The following is a 26213-nucleotide window of genomic DNA, read 5'->3' as shown; positions in this document are numbered from 1 at the left end:
AAGGTTATAGGAAGCACTTACAGCTAGCAGAACCACCAGAAGGAGGTAGTAGAATCATCTTATGTAAGTGGGCTTGTCACCTCCTGCTCCAGAAAGATCCTTAGGCAACTGCACTTTGAAGACCAGCAGTTCTTTATCTTCTCAAAATAAGTAACTGCTACAGCAAATGGTTGTGGGAAATCTAGTTCCTATGTTTATGGAAGTGTGCATATCACTTGCACAGTTTTTATTTTGGAAGTAATGAATGCACAGCACAGACAGTCCAAACAGTAGAAAACTACATATGGAAAAAGTAAAATTTCCAGATCCAAACGCATCCATTGCTTTTGCCAATTTGCTGTGCATCCTGTTTGAATTTATTTATGTATATAGCTCTGAGAATACATCCTACACACCCAAGACCATGGATGCCAGGGTATGTGTACACCTCCATTTTTAATTTTTGAAATTTGTAAACTCAGGGCCTTGTACATGCTAGGCAAGTGTTCTCCCACTGAGCTATACTCCTAGCCCCACCTCCATTTTTTAATAAACACAAATAGTAATTTATTTATTTATCGCTGTGCTAGAGTTTGAGCTCAGGGCCTTGTGCTTACTAGGCAGGCATGCTACCACTTGAGCTATGCCCTCCGGCTTTTGTGCGTTAGTTATTTTGAGGATAGTGTCTTTGTGTTTTTGCCTGGGTCGGCCTGGACTATGAGCCTCTCTCACTTACGCTTACTGAGTAGCTGGGATAACAAGATATGTGCTACCAAGCCCAGCTATTTGTTGGTTGAGATGGGGGTCTTACTAACTTTGTGCCTGGGCTGGCCTTGAACTGCGATATTCCTGGACTTTGCCTCCCAAGTAGCTGGGATTACAGGTAATATATATTAAATATTTTGCTAAACAGGCACATAACGAATATCAATTTCCATTGTGTTCTCTTGTCTAGTATGTCCTTATCCTTAAGGAGCTTGGAGGAGGATAATCACTATCTCAAAAAAAAAATGGTAAGGCAGTGTAGTCAAGTGTATTAATAATGTGATTCAGTTCATAACTGCCTCAGACATGGGAGAAGTTGGGGTGGTTGGGTGTAGCCCTGGAAAACTACAGAGAAATAAGTATGCAGAGTGATTGAGAAGAACTTAAAACACAATGCCAAGAGGGAGCATGTCTAAGAAGGGAAGAGGGAGTAGCATCAGCGTGACGGGTCCAGCAGGAGCCAGAGCACAAGGTCACATAAGGTAAGGGGCGTAATTGCGTAGTGTAGTGCCACGAGTGTGCATGTGTACTTTAGTGACTGGCTTCTCTCACTTAGCACAGTGTTCTCAGGGTTCATTGACGTCATGCCGTATGTTGGTACTTAATTCCTGTTTATAGCTGAATAATATTCCATCAGAGGGATTTACCAGCTTTTGTTTATCCCTTCATCATTTGATGAGCATTTGAATTTTTTGCACTTTTGGCAATTATGAATAATGTTGCTATGAAAATTCATGTCCAAGTTTTTGTGCAGACATGTTTTATTTCTCTTGGGCATACACTTCAGAGTGGAATTGTTGGGTCAAATGGTAATGGCTAACATTTGGAGGAATTGCAAAACATTTCGAAAGTTACTGTACATAATTTTATATTCCAGTGTAGCCATCATTTGTTGTTTTTTATTGTAGTCAACACAGTGGGTATGAAGTGTTGTCTCATTGAGGATTCAACTCTCATTTTCTTTTTCTTTTTTTTTTTTTTTTTTTGTGGAACTGGGGTTTGAGCCACAGCTCTAGTCCATTTTGCTCTGGTTATTTTGGAGAACTATGGTCCTCCTGATCGCAGCCTCCCAATCAGCTAGGATTATAGGCCTGCTCTGCCAGCACTGACTTAGTTCTCGTTTTTTAGTGGGTAGTGTTTGTTGGGCTTCTTTTCATGTGTTTATTGACCATTCATATTTGCTGGTGGGGAAATATCTGTTTAGGTCTTTTGTTGACTTTTAAAAGTTCTTTATATTCTAGACAAAAGTTCCTCATCAAATACATGATTTGCAAATACTTTTTCTCCATTTTGTGGGGTTTTTTTTTTCCTTGATATTGTCTGCAGTACAAAAGTCTTGTTTTGGTAACGTCCAATTTATCTATTTTTTCTTGTGTTGCATGTGTTTTGGAGCTGTATCTAAGAAACTACTGTCTAACGCAAAGTCACAAAGGTTTATTCCTCTGATTTCTTCAGCGCTTTGTCATTTTCTGCCCATACCTTTAGGCCAGTGATCCAGTGTGAGTTAGTTAGTGTGTGTGTGGTGTGAGGAAGGTATCTAAATTCACTGGTGGCATGTGGCTATCTCCCTGCCCATGTCCCTCTGCTATCTGCCGTATTTGGCACTGTTTCACCGTTTAGTGGCTTTGGCACTCTTAACAAAGCCAACTGACCACAAGTGGTAAAGGTTTATTTCTGGGCTCCCAGTTCTGTCTTACTGATGATACATCTGCCCATATACCAGTACCACACTGTCGTAATTTCTGTAACTTTGCAGTCACTTTTGAGATTGAAAACTGTGTCTTCCAACTTTATTCTTTTTCAAGATCGCTTTGGCTGTCTTCTTGGTCACATGCATTTTCATACAAATTTTAGAATCCACTTGTCAATTTCTATTTGTTTTTTGAAATTCTAGCTGGGTTCTTATAGGGATTGTATTGAAACTAGTCCGGTTTACGAAATAGTTCTATTTCAACAATGTTAAATTTCTCATTCATGAGCATGAGATGTCTTTGCACTTGTCTAGGTCATCTGTAATTTCTTCAGTGGTGTTTTGTAGATTCCAGAGCACATATTTACACTTCTTTTGTTAAATTTATTCATATGTATTTTATTTTTTTTTGATGTCATTGTAAGTGGAATTCTTAAAAATTGTATTTTCTGATTATTAGTAGTACAGAGTAGATTTTGAATCCTGCAGCCTTGCTTAGTTCATTTATTAGCTCTAATAGTTTCTTCATGCATTCCTTAGGATTTTTCTCTGTGTCACCTGCAAATACGGCTTTACTTTTCCAGTCTTCTTTCTTTTTTTGCTTCTTTTCTTTCTTTTCTTGCCTAATTGCCCTGGCTTGAGCTTCCAGTATACACACTACTGAATAAAAAATAGTAAGTGGACGTGTTTGTTTTGTTCCTGATCTTAGAAGGAAAGCACTCCGTCTTTCACCAATTATTGTGTTGGCATTGGGTTTTTCAGTATTGTATGTGTAGATACACACACACACACACACAGAGACATACGCAAATGTAGTACTGGGATTTGAACTCAGGGCTTGATGCTTGCTAGGCAGGTGCTATACCAGTTAAGCAGCACCTCCAGGCTGGCCTGGACAGTGATCATGCTATTTAAGTTCCCACTGTTGCTGGAATGGTAGGCATTTGGCACCATGCCCAGTGTATTACCACTGGGATGGGGTCTTGTAAGCTCTTTTTTGCTCAGACCGGCCTGGAATGAAGATCCTCCTGATCTCAGCCTCCCACTGCATTTAGCTATTGGTTGAAATGAAGTCTCCATAACTGTTACAGGCACCCAGTCCAACAGTGTGTTTTTTAAGAGCCAAGATTTTTAATTTTGGAGAAGCCAGTTTATCAACATTCTAAAAATATAGTTCATGCTTTCTGAAACCTTAAGAAAGCTTTGCCTATCCAAGGATTACAAAGATTGTTCTCCTATTTTTCTTACAGAAGTTTTATAGTTTCAGCCTTTGAAGTTAAGGGAATTGTTCATTTCTGTTCACAATTCAGTTTTGAGGTTTAAATGCCTGTAGAGAGTTGGTTGAGAGAGGAGGCATGTGTTGCTATGCTGTTTCTTTGGTAGTGAGGGTACTGGTGAAGATAACTGCTTGTAAGCCTGAAGTCTTGTTTTGTGCAGTTTTTGATGGGCATCTCCCTGTGACTGCCTGTGATGCTCATATGTTATTGGTCTACCTAACATTCTTTTGGCACCAACCCTCCTTATTTTACAACGATTTTTTCCACTCCTCGTGGGTCAAATGTGCCTTCTTCTGTACCCCACTCCCACCCCAGCCCTGGCTCCCCAGAGCCCTTCATCTCTCTCCTCGCAGTGCATGGGTTCAGAGCAAGGTATTTGGCGCCATCTGAGCTGACTAGAGCCATGGCACAAGTATTCAGAAGGTCTGTTTTGAAGGCTCTCCCTTTTCCCGAGGCACCTGTTGGTTGGATTTGAGTCCAAGCCGTGCTGTGTGGAGAGCCTGTTTCAAAGTGAACTCAACCCCAAGTTGAGACTTGGTGAGGATCCTTCCTTGGGATCCTGAAACCTCCCGTGATCTTTCAGTTATGTGGGCCAACCAATTCTTTGGGTGTTAAGTATCTGTTCTTGTAACTGAGAAAGTCCTACTAATAAGCTAGTAATCTTTTCAAAAGGTCTGGTATAGGACTTCAGATATAATTAATAGGCGAGCAGTAATAAAAGAACAGTAGTATTTGTGCGATGGGAAGAGACCGTCCCCTTTGGCTTTCACACAAGCTAGGAAAGTCTGTTAAAAACCTGCGGTCATGGTACTCCTTTTATGGAAAACTAAGTTCAAGTTCTCAGTTCAGGAAAAGTTAGCTGAATTAAATGTCTGCCTTTAATGAATATGTAGATTAATTATTGAACTGAACAACTTCTTGATAGTATTTGATGTGAGAATGAAATGACTGTATAGAGGGTCCACTTTCATGAAGGCAGATAGTTTCTGACAAGTCAGAATTTCCAACTGTAATTGTTAGTACTTTAGTGTTATAATTATTTTATGAAACTGTATCCTTGAAATTAAATAAGGAATATGTTTCAACTTAAAAGTTTCACAGCATTTATTTCAGGTGTGTAACAGAGAGAGAGCAAGTGTCGTGTGTGGTGGTGACATTAAAATGAGCTTAAACAATCTTTGGGCATCTTGAGCATGTCTCTGCCTTTCTTATTTGGTTGGCTAAGGACAACCTTCTACATCTAATAAGCACTCCCACCACTCTTACTAGTTTATATTTAAATTTTATTAAATTGATACTTCTTAGTTGAGATAATGTAAGTTATTTTTGTGTTGTTGGATTTCATTATCATACTTTAATGATACGGAATTGCACTGTATTAATTTTGACTTTGAAGTTGAAAAGATTAACTGTTGGTTATTAGAAGACAAAAATGTAGCCTTAGATTTTTGTAACAGCTGTTAACGGATACTCAGTTAAGCAGTCATTATTTCTCCCATCCAAGTACTAACCAGGCCCGACCCTGCTTAGCTTCCAGATGGCCATAGATGAACAACCATTATTTCTGTGGAAGACTTAACAGTTGTTACTTTAAAAGTAATTATGTGAAGCAGGGCATGGTGGTACATACCTGTAATCCCAGCTGAGGCAGAAGGGTCATGAGTTCCAGGCCAGCCTGGGATACATGGTGAGAACCTGTCTGAAAAACCAAAAAAAAAAAATTGTGTGCATAAACAGTGCTTTGGGGTTCAAAGGCACTTTGTATCATACAGTTCTGGAGGTTCAGCTCAGTGAGGTGGTTTGTGGGATACATCAACACGTTTTCTTTTCCAGGTGGGGAAACAGCAGGCTGAATTAGAATTTGTACCCTGTTCTGGTTGTCAAGTTCCCTGTGTGGTTAGTTATTCCCTTAAGTACACTTTTAAAGCTTCAAAAAGCAGTGCAGCCCTTTCTTAAAGTATTTAAGACTTAAAGCTTGTGGTTTGAAAGCCGTTCATTACATTACAGTAAGGCATTCTTTTCCTAATGTGTTGCTGGGGGCCAGGCTGAAATAGAAGAGCTCCTACATAGCATGAGCAAGGCACTGAGTTCAAACCCCAGTACCACCAATAACTAACTAATTGAATAAATAAGTAAATGATTTCCTACTAAATTTGTATCAGATTCTGACTTGGCCCTCTCCCTTTCTTCTCCCATTAATGCCTAGTAAAGTCACTCAAGCCATCATAGACCCAAACTCTTCCCTGAAATACTTCTCTTTATACCATACAATGAGAGTTCCCATTGGGTTTGCTCGTGACGAATAAGCAGGGAAGGAAGGGCTTTAGAAAGGTGAGAGAGGGGGAGGGAGGTCAGAGGTAAAGGGAGAACCTGAACGTTAGTGTCATGTGTTAAGACTTTCTAAAAGGCAGGCCCTTGAACAAAAGGTTGAGAGGAAAATGGGAAATGCCATTTAGTTTTGAGGCTGAGAGGTTCACGATAGTGTGTTGAGGTGAAGTAAAATTGCATCACATGTGGATGGGTTTGTGCATAGGGAGAAGCAGCACAAAGTTGACATTACACGGGGCAGAAGAAAGCTAGCCCAGGAGCCTGATGGGGGGAGGAGGTAATATTCAGGAGTGTGTTTTTGGCTTTTCACCCCTGCATGGGAAAGTTGGTCTTTTTTGTAACCAAGTGTTAGATCCATTGATAAAGTGAGAAGATGAATTTGGTAAGGACCACTTGTGTGCTGAGAGGAGCACATATACTTATGAGATGAAAGGGGAAAAGAAGAGAAGAGATGGAGATCGTGCTGTGTGGAGAGAGAATTAAAATTTGAGGGAAGTGAGAAGTCCTTGTGTTTACCACACTCAGTTTACCACACTCAGTGCTTCAAGGGGCTATTCCAAAACCTGCACCTTGGGGTTGCCTATGACACTGGAGATGTGTTGTACTTGCTAAGTCAAGTTACACTGAGTGTATTTCGGAAATAGTCTGCCACCCAGAAGTTTCATGTCGCCTACTACATGTGAGACTTGTCTCATGGCATGGTGCCATCCTTGGAAGGGAGACAGGACTTGCTGATGGCTTGGAAGCTCTCTGTGGGCAGCTCTAAGAACTGTGGGCTTTTTGAACTTTTAATGCAGATGAAAACTGTGCCCAGTGTGCCCTTCTCTTAGGAATTAGTCTGAGTGATAGAGGGCCACTCTTATCTGTGGGCTCGGCAGTGGCCTTACCCTGGCTCTAGACACTGAAGTTGAGAGGTTCTGAGCTACTTAAGTTACAGGCTTGGTACCTCACGAGTTCCTTCCTCCACGGCGGACGCCACTCAGAGCTGCAGAGGTGTTACCTGCAGTAAAGCCTGCACTTCAGCATGTAGTGAGCTGATGTAGGACTCCCAGTTTCATTTTGTCTTGAGGACATTGCTTACTATCCTCAGCATTTTATAAATGGGAAGGGAGTTTTTCATTATAAAATAAGAACTTGATATCAAAACAAAAGAAAAACTTATTTTTATATTGTTGCATCAATTAAATATGAACAATGTAATGCTTTCATCCTTTTCTCTTTATTCTTGCCACTCATTTGTAAGAACCACTGACCACAGCACTGGGAACCTTGTTCACTTTCCAAGGAGCTTTTCTCCTGGAGCTGCTTGCATGAGGGTGTGTGTATTTAGGTGCCCGTAATAAATGTTCACATCAGGCTCGTTTGTAAACTTCTGTTCTTTGAGCTCACCCCACTCTACCTTCTTCCATCTGTCCTCTGACACTTTACCTTGTATTTTGATCATATGTTGTCAGAGCCCCTCTTAGCTGCTAGTTTTATGAGAGTTGGCACTAGCTTTTATCATTTTGCGTATCTTGTTAGAAGTGAAACTGATCCTAGTCTCCTGTTACTCCTGCCTACCTCACCAAACAGTCCTGGTGGGTCAACCTGTGCCGGCTCCAGCTCAGCCTTGCCTTTGCCGGAGGTAGAGCCTTCCTCTCTGCCCTGGGAAGCCTGGTTGGAGGAGAGGAAATGATGGCTAACTCTCCTTGGTCTCTTTTCATTTTTTCCCAGATATAATGTGCCTACAGCTGTCCTTTCTCTCTCTCCCTCTCCGTTTTTTTTTTTTTTGGAGTACTGGGGTTTGAACTTAGGGCCTCATGCTTGCTAGGCAGGTACTCTACCACTTGAGCCACTCAGCTAGCCATTTTTATGTTGGATCGTTTTTCGATAGTCTCAGGAACTATTCCTGGGCTGGCCTCGGTGATCCTCCTGATCTCTGGCACCCATCCCTTTTCACTCTCTTACTACATTCTTGCTTAATTTCCCCTCTTCTCACGTGAGCACCTGTCTGTCTCTCCAGATTACCAGCCCCCATCCTCCCGACCTTAATACCACAAAGCCAAACTACCTGTGATCACCAGCTTCCTCACCCAGGAACACTAGCTAAGTGATGCTTCACCCACCTGAGCAGCAGTAGTCCGTTTTGCAGATAATGGGCTTTGGAAAGATGCAGAAGGTCAGGTCCAGCCTTTGCCAGTTAGTAACTGAATGACCTTAGGCTTTGCATGTCAGTTTCTTAAAGTCAGAATGGGGACACTTACTCTCTCCAAAACGGTACTTTAAGGAACCCACTGTGGCTTCACTTTATCCAGTGTGCTGAGTGGGAAGTTTTCTTCGTGGTTTTTGAAGGCCCTTAATGATTTGGCCTTAGTCTGCCCACCCAGCAGGCAGAGATACGGTACAGAGAGTAAAGTCTGAGTAGGTATTTTCATTGGCTTGTTGTAGTTCATACCTCCCTGTGCAAAGCCTAGTCTGTGCAACTGGAAGAGCACTGAGTTTGTCTTCCTTTCCTGCCTTGCCAGGAGGCTGTGCAGATCCAGGTCCTGTAAGCAGGTGGTTTGCATGCTGCAGATGACCTGGGGAGGGGGTCAGAAGTAAAGGTGGCTCTGCAGAAGAGTCTTTCCCCTCCAGCGCAGGTTTCCCTTCCTTGGCCAGCCTGCACGCACAGCTGTCTGCTCCTGGCTGGCTGAAGATGAACGAACGGTCTGTCCCCTGATCGGGTTTCTGCGGGCATGGGCCCCCTGTTGGCAGCTGCTGTGCCTCCAAGTGCTGCTGACTGCCGCTCACTAACTGTGGGATTTGGCCAAACAAATCTGATTTTATCATTTTAAGCAATGCCTTAGCTGGGATGCCTTCTTGTGTCTCTGTGTGGTACTCATTGCCTGTGTAAGTACCCATTAACAAACATGAAAATGGCCAAATATTGACAGTGCCTTTACACAATTCTGGGAGTGTTACAATCAGTGTGTCTGATACACGCTGCATTTTAGCAGCTAGCCTGTGGATTTATGTTGGTTTTCCTCTTACTTCATGTCAATGTGGTTTGTAAGTTTTTACACTTGTCGGCCCTGATTCTTTAAAGAACACCCCAATCAAGTTACTAATAGCATTCCTTTTCCTTAAATGTGTTTCCTTCAAATATACTTACCCTTTATTTGTGATAAGCTATAAATCCATGTTTTAGACAGAACTGGGGTTTGAGCTAGGACTTGCCAGGCAGGTGCTCTGCCACTTGAGCCATGCCTTTCACTCCCTTTTTTCATTATTATTGTTTTTACATTTATTCATATATGCATACATTGTTTGGGCCACCTCCCCCTTGTGTCGTCGTCCCCCCATCCCCCAGCTTCTAAGCAGAACCTGTTCCGCCCTCTTGTTCTCCAATTTTGTCGAAGAGAAAACGTAAGGGACAAGAAGAAAGACATAGCATTTTTGCTAGTTTGAGATCCTCTCACCCTTTTTTGGCTTTAGTTATTTTTCAGCTAGGGTCTTACGCTTTTTGCCCAGGCCTGCCTCAGACCACCATTCTCCTATCTACAGCTAGGATTATAGCACACCTGGCTTACTGGTTGAGATGGAGGTCTTAATAAAAGAATGTTAAAACTGACTTTTTAGTCTCTGGAAGTAAAATCTGGTAATACCTAATATGGCATTTACAGTATATTTTGAAACTATTGCATATAATAGCAAATAAATAAGCATATATATGTTTATATATATATATATATGAAAGCCTTAAATAGACAAGGTTATATACATGAAGTCACTTTTTATTAGCAAATAAAGTTCTTCGCTCACTGCCCCCTCAGACAGAGCCTCATTATATGCTCAGGCTGGCCTCAAACTCAACCATCTTCCTGCTTTAGTGTCCTGTGTGCTGGGATTACAGGGCATGCATCACCACACCCAGCTACAAATGATCTCTTTTTTTGGTTTGGTTTAGTTTGGTTTTTTTTGAGACAGGATCTTGCTGTGTAACCCAGGCTGGCCATTCAAATAATGTCTTAACTAAGTCCTTCTAGTGCTTAGAAGGACACGTGGTTAACAGTGCTGCTGGGAGTCCCAGCAGGACAGTTTGGGTTCCTTTCTGCTCTTTGTGGATTGAGTGTAGACATCTCATTTGTATGTGTGTTAATATGTGCACAGTGTCTGTGGTTTACTGCTAAACTCTTTAGGATGGTTACCACAAAGTATTTATAATTCCCCAGAGACACTTGCTCTGACTGCCGCTGCTAGTCCAGATTGTGGGTCTTCCCGCACCCCTAATTAATTAGGCTCTTATTTGTTCATTGAAGGTTGAATGTAGCGATTCACTTCTGAATACGTCGATGTTTTCCATGTTTGGTATTTTTCATTTCTTCAGATACTGTTTTTTGCCACTTTAGTCCTGTAATATAAAAACTTAAAACCTAAATTGTTTTGTAGGCATTTAAGTTCTCTATAATTGGTTTTCATTTAGTCTTTGCAGTTCCATCTTCAGTACAGGAGACACACATCTCTTCACCAAAGTTCTCCATTTTAGTTACCCCTCTTCCTCAAAGATACCTATTCTGCTTTTTTAAGCATAGCTTAGAAGCCCTTATACTGTGAAACCTTCCCAGTTGTCCTCAGAATAAATTTCTCTATCCTGTGTGTTCCTTTTTGTTTTGTTTTTCCTCCATAGTAGTGGGGAATTGAATCCAGGGTCTAGCCCTCTACCCTTGAACCATGCCCCTAGCCGACGCCCCCCCCCCTTTTTTTTTTCCGGTGATAGGGACTCCCTAACTTTGCCTGGGCTGGCCTAATATTTTTGATACTCTTGCTTCTGTTTTGTGAGTAGCTAGGATTACAGCTGTCGTGCCTGGCTGTTAGCTTTTTAATATTAGTTTGCATTGCTGTATGTGTAGTGCTGTGTGCATTGAACTCTAGGTAGTGAATCTAATACTAAACTGATATTTTATGCTTGACTTCTGGGAACCAAGTGGATGATCATTTGAAAAATAGCTAAAATGTATTCTACTGTGTATCATAGAGGAACCTGAACTGGCAAAAAGAGCTATATCTCTCAAGTGGTTGTAGTTTGTAAGATATCAGCCTTGTTTTTCCTTTCCTTTCCATTTGTCTTTTAGGTGTTATTTTTATTAGCGTTGTACGCTAACATAAAGACAGGAGTTTCTGTAGGACTTGTTATTGTAACAAAAAATAGCTGTTCAATAGCCTTCCTTATATTTTGCTCTCCAGTGGCAACTACTTGCACTTCTGAGCTGGTTATTTTGCATTTCCTCTGCTTTTAGGGACTGTACCCACACCACTTGATGTTTCGGTTTTTTTCCAGTAACTCTTGACTCATGGCAGTGGATGATGAAGTCATTTACTTCTCATTCATCTACTTCATCCATTCTCTTTTATTGAGATCAGTATTCACTGTTTATATTATGTGTCCATTATTCACACGTAGCACACTGTGATTATGTCTCCTTCTCTGCATAATTTTTTTTCCCCTCTGGAGTTGATAGTTCTCTTTTACCTCTTCCTTTTTCCTTTCTGCCTCTTTCATTCCCCACCCCACATTTTTCTATATACTCATCTCTAATTCAGCCCCAAATTCAAAAGGATTGGGTTTTAATACAGAGAACTTTCTCCTGGAGCTTTCTGACCTCTTCTGGTTTGAATGGGACGGGCTGCCTCTTAAGTTTCTGTATATAGTATCATGCTGGCCTCTCTGGTCACTGCCTTTCTTAGGCATTCTTTTTACTAATCTCCATGGAATTTCCTTTTTTTTTTCCCCCCCTGTTTATGGTCTTCTTTTATAGAGTACCTCCTCCACTAATTTCCTGAAAAAGGATTCTTGGGGGATAATTTTTTTTTGGTGGGTCTGGGGTTTGAACTCAGAGCTTTGCTCTTGCAAAGCAGGAGCACCTCCATTCTGGGAGATAAAATTTTAAATACCATACTTGTCTGAAAAGATTTCTGTTCTCCCATCAGAGTTGGAGTTTGTGTTGGAAATCCTTTTGAGAACATTCCTCCATAGCCCACTCTTGCCTGCTGCTGGTGCTGAAATCCAAAGCTAGCTGGTTCTGGGTTCCTTGCATATTCTGTCTCATTCTCGTATCCCTGGAAACTTGGTGTGCCTTGTGTTGGTGCATTTTCCTCCAGCTCCTGTGCCCTTTCAATCTAGAAAGTTTTCTTGAGTTAGTTTTTGACCTCTGTGCCTGTTTACTATTTCTGGATCAGTCTTACTATTCAAATTGTGGACATTCTGATGGTTTCTTAACTTTTGTATCTTTTTCTTTCCTATTTTCTACCTGTCCTTTACTTTTTTTTTTTTTTTTTTTTAGGAGATTTCAAGTTTTCAAATCTTTTGTTTTCATTTTCTAATTTCCAAAAGCAAAGCTGCTTTTTCTGCTCAGAATCTTATTTAGGCCTTATTCTTCTTTCATCATTTCAGCATTTCTGTCTCTCTGGATATTAATGATAAATTTATTTTGAACCTTTCTCTGTAATTCCTGTTTTCTGGTTTGTTTTTCATGTTAGAAAGGAGCTGCATTTCTGGGTTATCTTTTACTTAATCAGGAGACTTTAATGTCAGTACTTTATGCTCTTTTCTCTAGGCTGTTCACAGTCCCCCAGAGACTGCCTGGAGAGTGGAGTCCCATTGTCCAGCTTGTGTAGGTTCATGTTTAGCACAGCACCTCTGCCCTCATCCATATTGATGACCCCTGGCATGGAGACCTTCTGTTTAACCCTCTCCAGAAAGTAAAGCTCAGTCTAGCAGGATGTCTATTGCTGCTTAACAACTTAGTGCAGTGCAGATTTAGCAGTTTAGGATCTCGCAGTTCAGGAGCACCAGGAGGCCCCAGGCACAATTTAGCTGAGTAGTCCCTCTGCTCAGGGTCTCCCAGGCTGTGGTGAAGATGAAGCTGGCCTGTGTCCTCATTGGAAGCCCTTCCAAGCCTAAACTGTTGTTGGCTGAATTCAGTTCCTTGCAGCTGTAGGACTGCTCCTCTCAGCCTCTGTGGTTCTAGCCTGCCTCTCCATAGGCAGCTTGTCATAGCAGCATGCTTCTGCAAAGCTTGCTGGAGACTCTCTTTAAAGTCAGTAAAGACTGAGTCATATACATAAAATTAAACAATCTGGTCTGGGGAATGTCATCCTACCAACTTTGCCATGTTCTATTGGTTAGAAGCAGTCACAGCTTCTGCCCACACTCAAGGAGAAATCAGGCAGCCTACTTAGAATTCTGCCTGTCACAGAGGCTCCTGGAATTAGACTGCCCTTACACACACTTAGCCAGTCCTTACCGGTGAATCAAACCTTTTCCTGCTGCACACCCAACTTCCACAGGGAATGCCCAATTCCAGAGTTCTTGGTGGTTACATGAAATACAGGGGCTCAGTCTTGGCTTTCTTCCTAGCCAGCTTAAGATCTGCTTTTCTTGAACAAACTCTTTATCACTTGTCTGTTTGCCTTCTGCCTTCTAAGCAGTGTTGCTGTTGTTTCCTTATCTATTCTCCTAATCTTTAGAGGTTTATTCCTTTCTTTAAAAATCTCCTTACTGGGCAGGGGCGGTGGGGGGGGTGGGAAGGAGATGGCTGAATATGGGCTGAAGTGCGTCCTCTGCGTCTTCCCTCGGAGTGTCCTGGGCTGTGTAATAAATCCTCTTACTTGGTGGATTTTGGAAAATGAGTAAAAGTTTATGCATGTATTTAGTCTTCCATTTTTGTGTATGTGTTCTGAAAGATCTTTATTTTTCCTCTGGTCCAATAATTAAGTTAGGGTTCCCTCTTCTCTCCCTCTCTTCCCTCCCTCCCACAGAGTTTCTCCTTTTTTCCCAGACTGGTTTTGAAGTCAAGGTCCTCCTGCCTCAGAGTCCTAAGTATTGGGATTACGGCAGGTGTCACTATACTGGTATTCTTTCCTTTTAAGAAGGAAAGAATTAAAAGGTTAAAGTCTTCCTACTTATTTCATGTTTTAAATTCTACTCGTTAACCTTATGTTTTCCAGTCATGCAGTCAGGCCTGGACATCACAGAACCTGGACCATTGGATGATCATGTGCCACCATAGCAGGGGTTGACCTACATTTCACCTTAGGTCATTCCAGTGACCGCCAGACTTTTCCAGTACCATGCAGTAGATTGGACCATGTCTGGGACCAACCTAGTTCTGTGCCTGCCTTTTAGTTTTAGGAAAAAAAGACAAAATTGTGCTTATCTCTTGCTCTCTTTGCAGTTTAGGGCCTAACATTTGGACTGTGCAGTTGAACTGATGCTTGTTTCCCACACAGCCACCTTTGGCTTTTGTTAAGGTAGGGATTCTCAATATTTGTAGTTGTCTCATTATTGAAATCTCTCCTTTACACTGAGTACTCTGTGTGGCATGTGTTTATTTTCAACTAATTTTCTGCAAACAAAGTGAGTTGATTTTCTGCGTGAGAAGTTTCAAAGCTGGCATGGTGATGCCACCTGCATTCTCAGAACTTGAGAGGCTGAGGCAGGGAGATGGAGCATGTAAGGCCAGCCTGGGCAACACAGTGAGGCCTCATCTCAAAAAACAACACAAAAAATACAAAAACACTAGAGGTATAGCTCAGTGGGAGAATGCTTTTCTGGCTTACACAAGGCCCTGCTGGGTTTAATTCCTAGAACCAAAAAGAAAAAAATAACATCCTACAGCACATCATGTCTTGTTTAATACTAAATATGAAAGAGAAGTAAAATAAGGTAGGAAAGGCAGACCTGTAAATGTGATTAAACGACCTTTGTGATGAGCCCAAAGATGGACAGCTTTATTATAAACTTCATGTAGTGGAAAGAATGTCACTGCAGGTTAAAAATCTTCACCAGCGCTGACTCCCAAGCCTTATGACATCACACAAACACATCACTTAACTTCCTGAATCTGTTTCCCTTTTTAAAAATGGGTTTAATGTTACCGTTCCTGATACATTGGATTTGGGTAAAGATCAAAAGAAGTCAGTGTTTATGAAAAAACTTTGAGAATTATATATGTTTCTGCAAATGTTAGGACATTTTTCTGCCTTTGTTTTTTTTTGCTGGTTCTTGGAATATTTTAAGCATACAAATAGTGGATTTGAACAAACATATCTAATAAATTATGGAGAACTGAATTCATACTTAATTTTGCTTGTATTTGGATTGTTTTCAGCTTCATTTATGTAAAATTGTTTTGATTTTTGTTTTGTTCTTTTGGTGGCACTGGGGTTTGAACTCCATGCTTGCTAGGCAGGTACTCTTACTGCTTGAACCACCCCACCAGCTTGTGTTATTATTTAGGTGAATTGAATAGCTGCTGACTGTTTGGCTAACATTTGGTATTTCTGCATTTGGAATGGAAGGAAGAGCACCCTGTTTTGGTAGAAGGTTCTCCCTCTTGGGCTCTCAGGTCCTCTGCCTACTTTTGAAAGTGACTTGCATCCTGCCTTTGGGGTGAACTTGATCCCTGTGGTTGATACTGCAGGGCTTGCAGTCTCTGCTGAGAGCAGTCTAAGAAAGGAACCAGCCCTGAAGAGAAGAGGGAAAGGCTGGTGAGATAGCAATCCCTTTGTTCTGGCATTTCCAAGTTCTTGATTAAATGTCAGTAGAAGCTGCTATCATAGATCCCAAATCTGTCCTTCCCTATGACCACAGAGTTGCAGGAATCATTGATAGTTTTCAAAGGGATTTAGCTGGGGTTGGGAGCAGTTATAAACACACCCTGTGATGACTGTCATACATTTTCACCTGATGTGGTTCAAGTTGAGTATCCCTGACCTAAAAATCCAAAATTGTATGAGTACAGAAATGACACCTTAAATAGAAATTCCACACCTTACCTCATGTGAAATTGCAGACAAAATGTAGGTGCAGTATGAATATCATGCCAATGTGTAGAAGGTGTACATGAAATCTAAGTGAATTTCATGCTATGCTTGGGTCCATCCACAAGTTGTCTCATATATATGCAAACATTCCCAAATGCCCCAAAATATCTGCAGCCCAAAACACTTCTGGTCCCAAGCGTTTTAGAATAGGAGATACTTAAAACTATCAGTGGGTCACTTCTGGAAAAGGATAACTGGGGCCCTAAGAATCAAAAATGAATGTGTCAAGAGGTCTCTCCTCAGATCCTAAGCTATTCTGTTAAAACCCCACTCCAGTAGAACAAGGAGTGAATGGCTGGACTGTGAATATTGGTAGCCCAGACGGAGTAACCCCCTTATTCTCCCAAGCCCCTTAAATACTGGCCCCACCTTACAGTTACTTTTGTTCTCTCTTCTGCTTTATGGTCCACTTAGGAAGCACATTAGCTCCCATCTCTTCCACCTTTGTTTTGTTCTTGAGTGTGGAGGAAATATTTATTAGAGAATCAATGCATGGTGATTATAAGATCTCAGTAATTCTCACGTGTTTAAAGAGAGAAATCTCCCACATCTTACCCTCAAGGTATGACCACTGTTAAGAGTTTGGTTATATTCTGTTTCTTATAACAATGACCTTGTTTGTATACTGCCATGGTACCTGTTTTTTTCCGTTAGTGCATTGTGGCTCTCCTCCCTTACTCAGTATGTATACTGCATCTCATTTCAGAGTGGCACAGTGCACCATCATGTGCTCACACTGCAGCTTATGTAGCCTATCTCCTGTGAGTAGTTGAGCTCATCTCAGGTCTTTCATCATAGATCAGGTCCTCAGAAGTGTCTTTTACTGTAGCCATTGCACATGTCCAGTCACTTCCTAGGAGAAACTCTGAGAGACAGACTTTCTATAGCAGAGTCTACTAGAAATTTTTGCCCTTCTGATAGGTAAAAGGTCACAATGTTTAATTTGCCTTCCTTTGAATCTAAATAAGGGGCAAAGGTGTGGCTTAAGTGGTAGAGTGCATGCCTAGCAAGGGCAAGGCCCTGAGTTCAAGCCTTGTTACTGCCAAAAAAAAAAAAAAAAGTGGAGTGACAGCTTGCTTATTAGCCATGTGGCTTTCCACTTTTGAGAGATGCTTTTTTGCTTTATCTACTGTTACTATTTGTTTTATAGTTAAGATACTTAACTCCAAATATCTGCAAAATATCTCTACCACTTTTTTATAATGCTTTTGTGAGGTACCAGGGCCCTGTGCTTGCTAGACAGATGTTCTGCCACTTGAACTAGGCCTCCAGCTCTTTTGCTTTAGTTATTTTTCAGATAGGGTCTCATATTTTCTGTCCAGAGTTGGCCTTGGACCATGATTCTCTTGTCTATGCCTCCCATGTATCAGGGATCACAGGCATGTACCATCATGCCCTGCTTGTTAGTTGAAATGGAGTATTGCTAACTTTTTACCCAAGCTGGTCTTGAACTGCCATGTTCCCCATCTCCACCAAGTAACTGGGATTATGTGTGTGTGAGCTACTAGCCCTGCCCTTTCAGCATCATTTGTGTGTGTGTGTGTGTGTGTGTGTGTGTGTGTGTGTATGTGTGTGTGTGTGTGTGTTTTAACATAAGTGGTGTGTCAATTTTGGTTCCCCTAGGAGATTCTTGATGAGGCTTCCAGTGCAAGGAATAAAAGTAGAGCCAGCAAGTTAGGGAAGAAAAGTCAGTAAAGGGTGCCTGCATGGAAATTCAAGGAAGCTGGCTAATACACTTGCTTCAGAAGACAAATAGCTGAGGGCTGGCGCACCTAGGCCTCTAGGTAACCTCTAGGGTAATTCCTTACACAGTTTCTGCACTCTGTAAGACTCAGGACAGCTATGCCTCTTCGATGGTGGTTGGACTTTCCAAGGCACATAAAGAGAGACAGTGGCCTGTGAGCCAGAGGAAACTATCTCCTTCTGAAAAAGCACCAGCTTGGGATGTCACACTACATGGCTTTAGATGTGAATTCACGCAGCCTGTTATGCAGAGGGAGGTGAATCTAAAGACTGCATTCAGACTTCCTTGGGCGGGGGAGAGTGACTTCACTTGTACTTTCGCTTGTTGGCCTGGTGGGGCAGCAGTGTTAGGTGGATGAGGGTGTCACCCTCTCCCTCTGCCATGGGTTGTCAGGAATGGCTTCCCTCACCCTCTAAACTACAAAACTGTCCACTTAGGTTTTCTTCTAGTTCCTATTTAAAGTTTTTAGAGTTTTTGTTGTTTTCTAATGTCTAGTGAGAATAAGAGTCAGACGGTTTTGTTTTCGTTTTGTAGTGCTGGGGATCAAATCCAGGGCCTTGCACATGCTAGGCAAGCCTTGAGATTGGGGGGGGGGGGCGGGTCTTGCTTTGTAGCTTAGGCTGTCCTTGAACTCCTGCTTCAGCCTCCTGGATGCTGGGATTACAGTTGTGTGCCAGTTATTTTAATCAGTTACTTAAATGGCTAGCTAGTTGTACTGACACTTAAAATGATCTAAAATCAGTGGCTCTCAGACTTTTGAGTTCAAAATCCCATACAGAACTAGGTGTGGTGGTCATGCCTATAATCCCCAGCACTCGAGAGGAGGAATCAGAAGGATCACCAGTTCCCAACCAGGGTGAGCTATTTCAAAAACAATAGATGATCCTGTTGCACTCTTAAAATTTATGGAAACCCAGGAGATTTTGATTATGTGGTTATTACAGATTTTTACTGCATTCAAAATTAAACAAGTATTAAAGTATCTATAATTTAAAAATAATAAAAACATTAATACAAATAGCATATTAAAATGAAAATTGCCATTTTCCAAAAATAATAAACTTAGGAGAAAAGTACTGCTTTACATATTTGTAAGTTGCTCTGATGCCTGACTTTAATAGAAGACAGCTGGGCTTTCATATCTGCATTCAGTTTGTTCTCTATCACATCTGGTGTAGCTTCAGCAAACCTTGCAGTACATTGTGAGAGAGCCAAAGTAAAAATGGTAAATAATACTCTAGATTTATGAAAATAGTTTTGACCTGTGGGCTCGCTGAAAGTGCCTCAGGAGCCTGGCCTTGCCCCGATGATGTGAACACCAGCTCTAGCTGACACGTATCCTCTGAATAAATCCACAGGAGTTTCACACTGAGGGGTTACATGCAGAGACTGGATGTAGGCGGCCCTGGAAGGATGGTGCAGGTTGAGGATAAAGCAGCAGCAAGTTCCAGTGTCATCTGGCAGCACAGAGAAGTGTTCTGAGATGCTCTCAAAATAGGGCAACCATGCAGCGTCCAAATTAGAACCCCTGTGAGAGCAAGAGCAATAAGAAACCTAAGACTGTTGTTACTAAATAAACGCTTTACCAAACAATAAAATAATCATAGATTCACACCACATAGTAAGTAACCAGAGTCACTCCGCAAGATGGTGGTGTAATTATTTCACCTAATTTGAAACTGCTGTCATGCCAGGCCCTGTAGACAGAGCCTTAAAATGTGATGTAAGCGAGGGTGTCCCCAAATGACTATCACATTCTGTGGAACTATCCCAGACAAATTTGTTTTCCTTTTGGTTTGGAGTAGATATCAAAAGTGAGCTGCACAGCTTCCACGAGCCACAAGTCAGCATTGTGCTTTATAAATAGTCGCATTAGATTCCATGTGGCACAACATTTGCCTAGCATATGTGAGGCCCTGGATTATATCCTTAGCATCACAAGAAGTAAGAAATCCTTGGGGTTTGTCTCCTTCCTCCTGGGGGAAGACCGAGGGCAGCATTTCCTCCATGCTGGTGTAATGGGACTTTGGGGCTTTGTGGGAAGGCCACTCAGTGGGTCACATTGGTTCAGACCCTAAGCGTCCCAATGAGTCTTCTTCCCAGTCTTTAGGAAGATGTTCCCTGTGTGGGTCCCCTCTGTGCCAGTGTAGCTGCCCAGGCACACTGGGTACTACCAATGTAGTTGGCATGGCTACCAACTTTTCTAGGGAATCCTTGGCAATTAGTCTATAAGTTCTGTCCAAAGGACAGTGACCTGCTTGGTGCCTCCCTAGCAGCACTAGTGCTGTAACTAAGTTACTCTAACTTAGTTACTAGGACCATGGCAGTAGTGGCCCTGGTTTTGTGGAGCAATTAAACTAGGTCACGAGCCTCTTAAGTCTCTTTAGTGAGAGACGTTCTCATTTTTCAAGCTCCTTTTGTCACTCACTCGTAGGTTACTATGGCTACTGTTTATGAAGGGCTATAGAAGAAGTTCTATTTTGTTTTTTATAAAAGTCCTCTGAATGTGTTAAGTGAGTAGATCTCAAGGAGAGGGCAGCTTTTACCCCTTAATAGATTTGGAGATCATTGTTGGGGTAGAGGATTTACTCTGGTAGTTTTTCGTAGTCTGAATTTCTTAGCAAAAGAAAAGTTAGATTTTGGAGTGGTATTTGTCATAGGGAATACAGATTTGACTCTTGCTGTCTTAACAGAACTACCAATCATTATGGTGGCTAATGGCTCTTACTGCAAAGAATCATACATGGGACGAGAAGGGCTAGATAAAGTGCAAGTGGTACTTTAGAGCTAGAAATTTAATAAGTAGAATGGTATTCATTGCCATTTCCCGTCCCTTATAATAAGCTACTTTTGAACTTGAATGTATAGGAATCATTTGGGATCTTGTTATTGCAAATTGGCTGGGTCTAGGGTGGAGTCTGGTGTTGGCATCTCTAACTGACTACCAAAAGATGCTGGTGTTGCTTATCCACTGACCACGTTAAGCAGGTCTATAGGTCTATACATCCAGGTTGCATGTTAATCTAACTTTAATAGTAATAACCATATCTTGATTTTTTTACTGTGTCAGGCATAGAAGAGTAAAATAAAGCAATGAGTGTTAGAATTGGCAACTGAGATTCAAAGAGAAGCTCTTTCCTTTAGCTTAACCTTTAGCACATTTTCCCTAGGGCATGGTTTCTCTACCTTGGCACTATTGCCTTTGAGGCGGAAAGGATTCTTTCTTGCAGCACTGTCAGGTGCCCAGCAGGATGCTTAGCAAGCAGTACATCCAACCCCTACCTACTAGGTGCCAGTACCACCCCAACTCCGCACTGTGACAATCCAGACATGACACAGACAATGCCACATGTTTCAGGTTACCCACTGCTCTAAGGCTACTGTTGAAATATGGGAACTTGGAGGTTTTGTGATACGATGTGCTTCATATAAGGGCTGTTTGCTTTACTCCTGAGCCTCTATATAGAGAGGAAGTAGACATGGAGTAGCCAGCCAAGCCAGCCATTATTGCTACATCTTGCTTTCTAGGGATGCCAGTTCTTTCTTTTTATGAAATACTCACCAGGTAGGTAGGTAGATGTGAGCTTACAATTAAGTTGGTACTGAGATTCTGCCCTTTTTTGAAATATGTGGGCACACTCAGGTACCTTGGCCCTTCCTTCCTCTTACCTCCTGCCGCTGCCCACATCTGTTTCCAAGAAGTAGGTTTCATCTTCTTTCCAGACTCCCAGCCCCTCACTTTTGTCTAGCTATGAGAGCAGATAACTAAGTCTTTAGAACTATTAACTGAAATAACATGTCAGGGGTTTGTAAGCAAAAGTCTCCTCCTAATGAAAAAAATCTTAAAATTGATTTGATAGAAATACAGTTTTTAAAATGTGATTCTAATGTCCACTGTTTAGATGTTCTTTAAAGAAATCAGTAAGACCATTGGAAGCTGAAATGTAACTTGGGTTTCTGACTTTTGAGATGAAAGAACAGTAGAGTGGTCCAAGTGAAAATGGAAGAGAGCTCACAAAAATAAGATTTTAAAACAAAACTTTGTGGAAATTTTTAAGACAGTCCAAAGGAGCACATCAAATTCCATCTAATGCAGTTTTATTAGTTTCATTAATTTTAGGGGATTGTACCTTAAGTGACTTGTATTCTTTCATACTGTTTGAATTCTGTTTTAAACTGTGTTAAGCAAAAGTTACTACCAGTTGATAGCTTTTAGAACCATATAATCACCAAGACAGTCTTAATGAGGTACAAGATTGTGCAGTCCTGGCCAGTGGTAATTGGAGAGAAAACACATCATCTCTGGGGTTGTGAGAAAAGCTGTCAGAGGTTAGAGTCCCTGTTGAGTTTGCTCAGTGGGGTGTTGCCTGACAGTTAACAGATTTTCCTATTGTGGCTCATGACGGTACCTGTTCTAGTGTTTGTGTACCTGTGTGAGGTCAGAGCCATTGCAGTAATAAGAAAGTGATGTGCTAGTAAGAGAAAAGACTATCATTTTTCTTGGAATGTGTGCCTGCCATAGTAGTATTTGTTTTGAATAGAAGCAAAAACAACTAAGTTATCTTTCTTTGCCTTATATTAAGAGTTTTATGTATTATACTGCTTTTTTGAAAAGTGAGTCACAGACAAACCTTAAATCTCTAAGAAAATCTGAAAGCTGGGTGCAGTGGTACACACTTATGATCCCAGCACTTAGGAGGCTGAGACAAGAGGATTTCAAGTTCCATGTCAGCCAGGGCAAATAGTGAGGCCCTGTCTGGGGAAAAATGAAAGGCCTAGCCGTGCTGTCTTTGTCTACTCAGTCATAGCTTCTTCACAGGATGAGTCTAATCAGAGTTAAATTTCAGCATCTTCACACATGGATAAGAGGTTTAAAAAGGGGTGGGGGTGGGCACAGCCTTATACTAATCTTGTACTAATTTCTTTAATCCAGTGATAGTTGGCTATTTAAAAAAAAATAAATCCAGCCAGATGCTGGTGGCTTACTCCTGTAATCCTAGGTACTCAGGAGGCAGAGATCAAGAGGATCGTTTGAGGCCAGTCTGGGCAAATAGTTGGCAAGACCCTATCTCAAAAATACCCAACACAAAAAACAGTTGGTGGCATGGATCAAGTGGTAGAGTGCCTGTCTAGCAAGTGTGAGGCCCTGAGTTCAAGCCCCAGAACCACCAAAAAAAAAAAAAATCATGTATAGGGCTGGAGTTGTGGTTCAAGTGGTAGAGTACCTGCGTAGGAAGCCCAAATCCCTGAGTGTAAACCCTAGTACTGCCAAAAAGAAAGATTCTGTATTGCAGTATTTGAGAGAACCTAGTTTAGAATGTCTCAATCAAAGTTAGCACTCAGGGCAAAGGGAGGCTTCAGGCAAACTTGTAATCTGTATTTTTTTGTTGTCATTCTTATCTGTCCTTAATACCTTAATTCCAATTCCCTGTTTCCCAATTCAGGACCTTATACCCTGATTCATACGGATTATTTAACTAAATTACATGCTTTTCTAAAGTATACTTCTTTTAACCACTGTTTGAAATTGAGGTTGTGTTTCTTATGGTGGAATAAAAGTATCTTCCTGATAAAGCAAGGTAACAGAGTCCAGGTGTGGAGGCTAAGGCAGGGGGACAGAAAGTTTAAGGGCAGCCTGAATTACCCAGTGAGACCCTGTCTCAAAAAAAACCCAAAAATAAAACAAAGTGAGGGGACAGAAGGCTGTTAAAGGGTGTGCCTGGCTGACCTGAGTCATTTTAGATGAAATTTGGGGGCGGGGGGGTAACGCCTGAACAGACCCTTTCCTTCAGCAACTGCAGGTTGACTCTCCTGACACTGGTCACCTGAGAGCCAGTAGCTTTTGCCCTCTGCCCTGTAGGTTTTCCTGCCTATTTTCTAGACCAGTAGACCTGAACTTTCCCAGTGAGAACTTTTTTAAAAGGCAAAACATTTGCAGCCATGACAAGAAGCTCCATAAATTCATCCAGTAGCAACAAATGTCTGAAGTTTTTTAAATTCAGGTACCAGGGTTCAATTAATGTTTGAAGTATCATAGAGAAGACAAGGCCAGAATATATATTGAAATAAAAACTGAATAACTTGACATTAGGTGCTTGTCGTTCCCCTCCTTTTCCCGCCCAGTACTGCTTATAACGTAAAAACATAGAATGTATTAGATCAAGATAAGTTATGGAGATAAAGAGCAAGGGAGAAGAAGAGCCAGTCTATGGATTGGAAATTGAAACTTCTGGTGCTTAAAATGATGACAAGAAGTGACACAGCACTGGGAAAAAAACCAAAAACTGTCATTAGTCACTAACTTGGTTTCTGTGTGCTAAGATTACTTTCATTTTTAAATAATTATTTACGTTATGTATCAAGGGAACAGTTGAGAGTGAGAAAAGTTTCTTGATTAGTTGCAGCTAGATAGGCTTAGAATAGTTTGACATTCTTTAATCATCTTATATATTTGATTGATGGCTAGTGGGTTTTTTTGCACTTCTACATCAATTCTGCATGAAAGATACTTTGTGAGGAGAATCCACACATTACACAAAAAAAGGGAAGAGAAGTGATCTCCACTCAGTTTTGAGACAGTGTAAAAACTGGACTAGTGGGAGGGTGAATGAAGGAGATTAAGGTGAGGGAATATGGTTGATGGACTTCATATACCTATATGAAATAGAACAAAGAAACCTCTTGCAATTGCTTTAAGTGGGGCAGAGAGGGTTGAGGGGAAGAGAGGACAGGGATGATCTAACCCATGTACAATATAAGCCTAATTAGAATTATCACTATGAATCCCCCCGTGTAACAAATATATTCTAATAAAAAATTTTATTAAAAAAAAAAACTGCCCTAGTGCCACTTTAACTTATGTGTGTCTGTGCTACTTCACAGTGCCGGTCCCAAAGGCGATAACATATATGAATGGAGGTCAACGATTTTAGGGCCTCCAGGATCTGTGTATGAAGGCGGTGTGTTCTTCCTCGATATCACTTTCACACCAGAGTATCCCTTCAAGCCTCCAAAGGTAAGAAATCCCCGATTTGTGCTCAACTTTACTAATTCCTATGAGAAAGATCTATGAAAAAGTTTTTAAATTATATGTTTAATCACAAAAGCTAGTCTTCTGTTATATCTTAATGAATCTGAGTATATTTAAGTGTACCAAAACATTTATTTGGGTTGACTTTGCCTCATTTGTCAGAAACCAGTGCTTAAAGTTGGGGTATTTATAAGTAACATTGTTAGCAGCCGAGAATTAATTTTCCACCTTCTAGAAAAAAAAGTTTCTGGTACTTGCTTCAGCAGTACATATACTAAAACAGGAAGGATACAAAAGAGATTAGCATGACCCCTGCACAAGGATGACATACAAATTCATGAAGTGTTCCATTTTTTTTTTTTAAGTTTCTGAACAGTTAAAAATTGTTTAAAATACCCATGTACTGAAACAGCTAGAGAACTGATGCTTTAGATTGTGTTTCTTGTCACTTTTGATCTTACTCAAATCCTTACCTCTAGGCCTCGGTCCTCTCAATAGGAGAGGTAGCAACTGCCCAAAAATCCCATCTCTGTAACACCCGGCAGTCTGTGGGTTCTTATCCTCACTAGCTGGAGGAGGAGGGCCTCTTCTTGAGGGTCAGGTAGACTGCTTAGGTGTGCCTGTAACTGTAACTCCAGTTACAGTTACAAGAAGTAATTGAAAAAGTCTTTTTTTACTTTAGTTTGTATTTTACAAATAAAAGTGAGGAAGCCAAACAAATCATGCATGTTGATATGTCAATTTCTGGATCCTCAAACTTGGGCAACTCCCATTTGAGTACATTCTGTTGTTTCAGTAGACAGAATGTCTGGATCTGATGTATGGGTCGGAACAAAAATATATCTTCTGTATTTGTTCAGTTTCATGGGTATAAAGTCACTATTTACTATTTTTTAATGATTCTGTATTTGATTCTGAAGCTGCTTTGAAACAGTGCATTACTACCACCTAACACAAGAGGTCAGCAAACAATTACTGGAACTTAGAAATGTTAACATTAAAATTGCTAAGATGAATTAAGGAAATAATTGAGCTTTCTTTGCTTTTGTCAGTGGACATTGCTGTGGGATGAAATTGACAATCCCTGAGATGGTGTCTATGAACACATTCTAATGTCAGACTTACTAGTTTTAACCTGTCTTGTCAGCTTTAAACTATTACTTTATTTACCTTTTAAAAGCTTAAGTATCTAGGAGCTTGTTTTCAATTAGCATCACTCAGTTGAAAAGTAAGTAAAAATTTTGCTGTTTGAATACCCTCTGATACTACCTTATTTTTTAGGTTACATTTCGGACAAGAATCTATCATTGTAATATTAACAGTCAAGGAGTTATTTGCTTGGATATATTGAAAGATAACTGGAGTCCAGCACTAACCATTTCTAAAGTCCTTCTTTCTATCTGCTCACTTCTTACAGACTGTAATCCTGGTAAGGGTAATAATTATTTACCTTGTTTTAAATTCCTCATCTGCAAAAATACTTGTTTCCACGTAAACTAAGATGCTCTAATGACAGATTTTTGTGAGAACTTTTAAAGGAAGCTTACCAAGAAGTTC

General features: G+C 41.0%; 1 protein-coding gene and 1 non-coding gene across 2 annotated transcripts in view; both read left to right on the top strand.

Moving 5' to 3' along the window:
- Positions 1-26213, top strand: part of Ube2e1 (ubiquitin conjugating enzyme E2 E1) — a 58640-nt gene that overhangs the window by 31097 nt on the left and 1330 nt on the right. Inside the window, exons 4-5 of the mRNA XM_074043817.1 lie at positions 24509-24641; positions 25938-26085. Of these exons, the coding sequence (XP_073899918.1) occupies positions 24509-24641; positions 25938-26085 (281 nt within the window). The remainder of the gene's footprint in view (positions 1-24508; positions 24642-25937; positions 26086-26213) is intronic.
- Positions 24907-25013, top strand: LOC141413114 (U6 spliceosomal RNA). The gene has a single exon (XR_012437938.1). It is a non-coding gene; the product is annotated as a U6 spliceosomal RNA (small nuclear RNA).

Source organism: Castor canadensis, chromosome 10 (assembly GCF_047511655.1).
Source record: "Castor canadensis chromosome 10, mCasCan1.hap1v2, whole genome shotgun sequence".
In the NCBI taxonomy this organism is placed as follows: Eukaryota; Metazoa; Chordata; class Mammalia; order Rodentia; family Castoridae; genus Castor; species Castor canadensis.
The sequence above is the reverse complement of the archived record's forward strand: the minus strand, read 5'-3'. Positions and strand labels throughout refer to the sequence as shown.